This window comes from Vicia villosa, unplaced genomic scaffold, assembly GCF_029867415.1.
Source record: "Vicia villosa cultivar HV-30 ecotype Madison, WI unplaced genomic scaffold, Vvil1.0 ctg.001193F_1_1, whole genome shotgun sequence".
Classification (NCBI taxonomy): Eukaryota; Viridiplantae; Streptophyta; class Magnoliopsida; order Fabales; family Fabaceae; genus Vicia; species Vicia villosa.
The window spans coordinates 522,677-530,622 of record NW_026705528.1 but is presented as its reverse complement, the minus strand read 5'-3'; the positions used below and the strand labels follow the sequence as shown (position 1 = coordinate 530,622).

General features: G+C 31.8%; 1 protein-coding gene across 1 annotated transcript; it reads right to left on the bottom strand.

Moving 5' to 3' along the window:
* Positions 1-5,827: 5,827 nt before the first annotated feature.
* Positions 5,828-7,425, bottom strand: LOC131633952 (WD-40 repeat-containing protein MSI1-like). The gene is made up of 2 exons (XM_058904629.1): positions 6,769-7,425; positions 5,828-6,385 (listed from the first exon to the last, which is right to left on the bottom strand). Exons 1-2 carry the CDS (start codon positions 7,423-7,425, stop codon positions 5,828-5,830), a joined length of 1,215 nt encoding a protein of 404 aa, XP_058760612.1.
* Between the last annotated feature and the right edge of the window lie 521 nt (positions 7,426-7,946).

Below are 7,946 nucleotides of genomic sequence, written 5' to 3'. Positions count from 1 at the left end.
AGACAAGAAGACTCCAAAGATTATTCATTCACTTAAAAGTGATTACTTGTCATTGTATCTTATAGTCTGTACTAATAATATCTGCTTATTAAGAAGCATCATATTGAAACCAATTTAATTTGGTGATAATGCCTTGAGCGACCAAGTAAAGGTCAGAAGCTTGAGAAGACAATGATGGTGGTCATTATGGAAATTCTCTTGGAGACCAAGGGAAGGTCAGAAGTCCAGGAGTCAATGGGTGTTATATATATGGATCAGATCACTGAACAATCCATTGCAGTTAGTCACGAGCAGATGGCTTGTGCAAGCTACTAGATTGATGAACGTTATATCTCGCTGAGATCACTGAACGGTTCAGTCATCTAGGGGTTAGTCACTCGCGGGTAGCTTGTGCAGGGTTAGTCACAACAGTTTGCTGTGTAGGTTGTTAGTCACGACGGATGATCGTGCAGGTGGAATCAAGTTTGGTTATAGTAGATTAAGTCCTCTTTTGAGAGGCAAATCACCTGAGGAGGCTGGACGGGAGGTAGCCTTATTCAGAAGGTGAACCAGGATAAAATGTGTCTTTTACTTTCTGTACATTTAATTTAACTCAGAACATTCACGTAGAATGTCTTCAGAACTGTACTAAGACAAGTCAGAAGTTCTGATGATATAAAGAAGTTAAATTGAATATCTCATTGGTTATGCAACTTCATTCCAATCATGCTTCCGCAACATCTAAAGCATATTTAAAAGATAAGATACTAAAAGAAAGAAAAGAATTTTAAGAAAGGGAACTTTAATTTGATAAAGAACACAATTCAATCCCCCTTCCTTGTGTTTTTCTCCACCTTCAATGTATGTGTCGACACATGTACTAGTGTTTTGAACAAGAAATGATTTTTAAAGCTTGCAACATCTTTTTAATGCTATGTAATTCATGTTTGATGCACGATACCTTTTCCAGACATGTTCTAGGTGCATTCTAAGTTCCCTAATGTAAAGGTGCACATGATGACTCAAAGATATTGTTCAATATACAAAAATGCTAAAGTTTTCCTAGTTTTGAGATCATTCAAAACATCTAATGGGCATGTGGACTCACACCTCTTTCCACCAGGATAAAGTATAACGAAAACCTTTTGACCTACCTCTGCAAGGATAAGAAATCATTGGGCATCCATATCTAGCAACTAGGGGTGGAAATAGGCCAGGCCAATAACAGGGACCTACAGACTCAGGCCAGGCCACACATTGTTTTTAAATAAAAAGGCCTAGGCTTTTTTATAAGCCTATTTAGTTAAAAGGCTAGGCCTCAGGCCTTACAAAAAGTCTTTTAAGCCTATCAGGCCGGCCTATTTAAATAAATATGATTAATTTTTTATTATCATTATGTTATATTTTGTACTTTGAATTAAAATACATAAATAAAGCTTGGTTATCTTGAAGGTCTTGTGAAAATAACATGAAAACACCTGATGAACATTGTTTTCTTAAGTTCTCTTAAACAAATAGTCTCCCAGAACTTATGCTAATAGATATGTTAAATAAGTCAATCCAAACAAATTTTTAGTCTCTTGGTCTTTTTGTTAGTTAGTCTATTTAAATATTGTTTTAATTTCTTATTTACATATGTCTAAAACAAATAGGCTTTTATGTAGGCTAACAGGCTAATCAGACATTCGAAAAGGTCAGACTCAGACCTAAAAATAAGCCTACGACAGGCTACAGGCCAGGCTTGGGCTTCGGTTTTTTTGACAGACTAGGCTTAGACTTGGCAAAGCCTTGCCCGGCTCAACATATTTCCACCCCTACTAGCAACAAGGATATCCCTCCAATGACCAGGGTCCCCTGTGATCAATCTCCATCTCCACTTTTCTAAGAGAGTAAGATTAACTAACCTGAGGTCCCTCACTCCTAAGCCCCCTTTACCCTTTAGTTTACACACTTATTTCATCTTAGTCCAGGCAATCTTTCAAACACCTTTCATTCTTTCCCGTAGGAACTTTGTTTGTAAGTTGAGAATCTTCTTGCAAACCTTGATAGGCATCTTACAGAAAGACAAGAAGAATATATAGATAACATTAAGCAAAAAATTAAGACAAATCACTCTACCACCCAAACTGACATATTTATGCTTTCAATAGTTGAGTCTCTTTGACAAAAAATTAACTAAAGGAGTCCAAATGGATACAAACCGAGGATTAGCTTTCGCTAGCAACCCAAGATTCTTAAAATGAAGAGAGTAAATTTTACAGTGAGGAATTTCTCCGATAGAGGATAGTTAGTCAAGATCCACATTAACTCCTATAAGACTACTCTTGAAGAAGTTTACTCGAAGTTCTAAAGCTCCCTCAAAACCTCTAAGAATTTCCTTTATACTCCACAGAAACTCTAGAGTAGGATTAGTTATCAGGAGAGTATCATCAACATACTCAAGATGAGAGATCATCAACGCAGATGTCCCCACCCTAAAACTAGAATAAATACCAAGATATATGATCAGCAGAGTATCATCATCATACTCTATAGTTTACATGCTCTTTTCTATTTTATATTTATTAATATATGTGAAAATATGGATGATATAGTTATTTAAGAAGCATATTTTATTGTGTGTTTATATAATATTGTGATTGTGATACACATATTGCATGCATTATATGGCATAATATTAAGAATAATAATAAAAACTACAAACTTTCACTTTTAGAATATCTTAGATTTTGAAGTCGATTATGTTTATCCAAAATTACCTAATGAAAAAACTAGATATTTAACCAAGATCATATCATTTAAGTTTTTATGCATTAAACATAAATTATCTTTAGCATATATGAAAAAATATTTAAAGAATATTTATTTTTCATGAGTAATATTAAAGTAGAAATCTAGGTTATTTAGCTTTAATCTTCTAACGAATTTAGTTACAATTATGCAGTTAGTTATTAGAGTTAGATGAGTTAGTTATTTTAATGGCTATATATCTTGTATGTATTATTGTGTAAGCTAAGCATTCAATTTATTCTGACTGATGTTTCAATATATATATTTTTTTAATTTTATAAGGTACAATTCGATGATTCTCCTTGCTAATATATAACATGTCAATAGGCAGGCTATGTGCATTGTGTATACCTGTGAACTTTATTGTCACTCATAATGCACGCTTCTTAAAATATCATTATGATTAATATCTTGATGATTTCTCTTGTTTTTATCAATATTTTTATGTAGCTCAATGTTTCACTCTCCTACATCTACAAGTTTTTGATATCTTGAGCGTGAGGAAGATGTAAATTTTGTTGTTCTTTTTATATTATATAATCAATTATATTATTATTGTTATCTATAATAATTTAATAAATTTGATTAAATTGGTCGATGTTTAAATACTCATTCTGAATTTACTTTTTTGTAGATTAAGATTACATGCATGAGAGTACCTATAATTTTCAACAAAAGCAACAATTGATGAATTAGTTATAAGAATTGAGTTTGTGTTAAGGCATTCCAAAAAAAAAAGGATTGTTAGATCAGAGTTGTGACTTTATATAAACTCTTTTGTAAGCTTTATGTTTATTAGTGTGGGGTTTGGATTTTTTTTAATATACGCCCCCACAACCAACAATATTAGGCTTAATTAAGAGAAAGATGAATATTTTTAGAGAGAGAAGCTCTTCGCTTTTTCTAAAACTAGGGCTTCACTTTGTGGGTGAGTGCCACTACTTCTCCGATCTCGGAGCTTCTCTCCTCCAACATGGAGGCTCCTTCCTCCCTAGTGGAGGTTTCTCTCTTTTTGTGGGTTGTCCTTCTCTCAGTTCCGTTCCATTGAACCATTCATTTATTTTGTTTTCTTGCCATAGTCTACCTTCAACCTCCATTGTGTTCTTGCCTCTCTCCCTCAACAGCTACCAGGTACTCGCAGCTGCAATTTTGAGTCCATCTTCTCCAACAATGGGGCCACAGTTTTTGAACAGTAAACATGGTGTTCGGTTGCCACCAGAACCCTCACCACCGGAAGTTTCAGATCTGTTGGAACATGGTGTTCGGGTATCAGTTTATGTTGTTTTATTAATTGTTATTATGTTTAATGTTATTCTTGTTTTATGTTTGATTCAATGGTATGTGTTTAGGCGTTTATTTTTAGAGAGAGAAGCTCTTCGCTCTTTCTAAAACTAGGGCTTCACTTTGTGGTTGAGTGCCACTGCTTCTCCAATCTCGGAGCTTCTCTCCTCCAACATGGAGGCTCCTTCCTCCCCAGTGGAGGTTTCTCTCTTTTTGTGGGTTGTCCTTCTCTCACTTCCGTTCCATTGAACCATTCATCTATTTTTTTTCTTGCCATAGTCTACCTTCAACCTCCATTGTGTTCTTTCCTCTCTCCCTCAACAGCTACCAGGTACTCGCAGCTGCAATTTTGAGTCCATCTTCTCCAACAATGGGGCGACAGTTTTGGAACAGTAAACATGGTGTTCAGCTGCCACCAGAACCCTCACCACCGGAAGTTTCAGATCTGCTGGAACATGGTGTTTGGATATCTGTTTATGTTGTTTTATTAATTGTTATTATGTTTAATGTTATTCTGGTTTTATGTTTGATTTAATGGTATGTGTTTAGGCGTTTGTTTTACCTACTTTATGTGTGTAGTCAAGGTATTTGTTGAAATGCTTCAAAGAGGTTTGGATGTAGGTAATGTGTTTTTGAGGAAAAATCTTAGTGTGGTTTTTGCAAGTCTGACTCTTTTTTCCAGTCAAAAAATGCTTCTCCCTAAGATGGTGAGTTTTATCAAGATAGATATCCTGTATAATTGAACTATGCGTGATAAAGCCAAAGATATGATCCGTGACTGGATAGATTTAAATAAAGGGGTTCCCAAACTCCTTTTTGTCTTGTGGAAGATTGTTTCAGGGTGGCTTGGATTAAGGAATTGGATTGAGGATGCTCCATTAGGTTTTATTTTCTCAAAGTATATTGTTGTCCAAATCTTAGTTGGCTTAACTATTAGTGTTGTTTGTAGAATATGGATGGAAATACCCTTACATAATGTCTTTCATTATGTTTGTACTCCCTCTTTTTCATCTCATCAAAATGATGTTTTCTATCAAAAATAATAATAATATTAGGCTTGATGTGTAGATATAAATAGAAGGTGGCCCTAATTGTCAATATATGAAAATTGATTTTTCCAATACATACACCCCTTATGCGCGATAGTATAGGACTTGGTGCGCATATGTAAATGATGGATAGCTTGAATACATAGGCTTGTGATACAATGATAGATTTAGATTTTGGTCTATTAATTTCCTACAAAAATGGCTTGTAAGATTAAGGTTGTCACTATATATAAATTCTTTGTATGTTCTATTTTTAATTAATGTGGAAGTTTCATTCTTATCAATAACTATAGTCAACAGGTTCCATCAACCACGTCTTTAATCAAATATATGATTTTACCTCCTTTTATTAATCCATCTAGAATTGTAAAACTCCATACAATATTGGATGATAAACCCGTTGAGTTGTGTTGAAATAATTAAATGAAATAAGTAAAAACAACAAAAGAATTATAACAACTCTATTACTAATTTTTATATAAAAACAACATTGCCTTTAAAATATGGTACCATATGATGAAGACGATCATAGTTCACACCATTCAAATCATACAGAAACATAACAACAAGAAATCAAATTATAAACTTTTTAAAATGAATATAAAATTTAATCAACATGTTTACTAAGTTATTTCAATAAATTATTTCAAGCAACTAACAAGAAAATATTATGGAAAATAATCACCACCATGATGATCATCATCATCATCATCTGGTTTATAAATTCCCTAATACATCTTCCATAAATGAATCGAATTTCCAACATCCACGCTAGCAATCATCATATCTTCACAAGGATTCCAAGAAAGGTCACTTACTTCACCTAAATGTTCATGATGAACAAAAAGCAATGCAGGACCATCATCAATATCCATATTATTTTGCTTATCATCAATCTTACTAACATCCCAAACAAACACTCTCCCAAGATGACATCCAGAAGCAAACATTGTCTCGTTATTTGGATTCCAATCAACCTGAAAAACACATCCATCCACTTGTTTAAAGGTTTGAACACATTGATGCATATCATTGCTTTTAGCTATCTTTCTTGTATCCCATAGTTTTATTGATTCATCATTAGAACCAGTAACAACACTCCATTCTTTGAAGGGATTAAAAGATAAACAATTCACTGTTTCTGAATGAGCATTATAATATTGAACTGGATTGTTCACTATTGGAGCTCTAACATCCCATAAGTGCAAGTTTTTCTTGCCTACAGATCCAAATAAATTTTCATTCTTTGGATTCCATGCTATGTCTTCTATATCACCTTCATTAACCTAACAACAAACAAATATAGATAGGTTAGATTTTTTTTGTTATAAACATAAATGGGATTAGGATAATTACAAAACAAAACAAATCTAAACTTATATTAGGTTATAATAAAGTAAAACCAAATTATATAGCGGCTTATTTTTTTAGTACAAAATTACTACAACCTATGTGTATGAAATTAATAAAGACTAAATACACACATAATTTGTTCAATAAATTCTAAAATGTTACAAAAAAATTGTAATCAGGATTATAAAGTAATTAACTATGATAAAAAAAATTGAAAAAAATATTAAAATTAGTATTATCAAAGAAAATAATTTTTAAAAAACTAAAAATCAACAATATATTTTATGTAAAGAAATCAAACAAAGATTTGATGTACCTTGAAAACTCGCAAGGGATCAAGGGTAAGATTGTTGGAAGTGGCATTAACATCCCAAATACAAATATTACCATCATAATCACCACTAAGCAAATGACCACTATTGAATTTGCTCCAAGACAAGCCATAACCATTAGTTTTATGACCATGTAACCTTAATTCAGGGCGAGCACGATCATCAGAAGCTTTAGAAGGTTGTTTGTCAATATCAAATATATAAACCTCGGGACCATTTGTTTTACTTGCAATAATTGAATCTTTTTTAGGCATGTAACGAACAATGTTAACATCGCCATCGTGATTGATCTCCTTGATAATCTTAAAAATAATGCCATCATTCACATCATTGTAGTTTGGACAGTCATTGTTGCTTGAGTAGTCAGAATCCGAATACTTATGAGGAATTTGGACCTCAGCTATCATTAGGTAATTGCGGTCGTATTCGTCATCATGGTTTCCGAAAATGACCTTTTGTACTGAGTAGTTCTCATCTTCTGATTTGTTGCAAGTCGGAAACCATTGGAATGTGTAGGAGATCCCCTCAAATTTTTGTGTTATGACGAAATCAATATCACCACCATGAGTTACACAATTACTTGCTCTCGCCGCCACATAGTTTCTAGTAGTAAAATTCACCTTACCATTATTCCTGTCCATAATTTCTCAACTTACAAACCTTATTCCAACTATCTCACTAAAGTGCTCACTATTCAACCAGCCTTTTAACCACACTCTACTCTCAACTCTTAGACCACAAAATATATATATATATATATATATATATATATATATATATATATATATATAAAAATATATATATAAGTAAATATATATTATATGTATAGAAAATATATATTCACATATCTAATATATAGTAAATATATATTTATATATGTAATATATGGTAAATATATCTTTATATATGTAATATATAGTAAATATATATTTATATATGTAATATATATATATATATATATATATATATATATATATATATATATATATATATATATATATATATATATATATATATATATATATAGTAAACATATATTATATATATAATATATAGTAAATATATATTATTTATATATAGAAAATATATATTTACATATGTAATATATAGTAAATATATATTATATAGTAAATATATATTATTTATATATAAAAAATATATA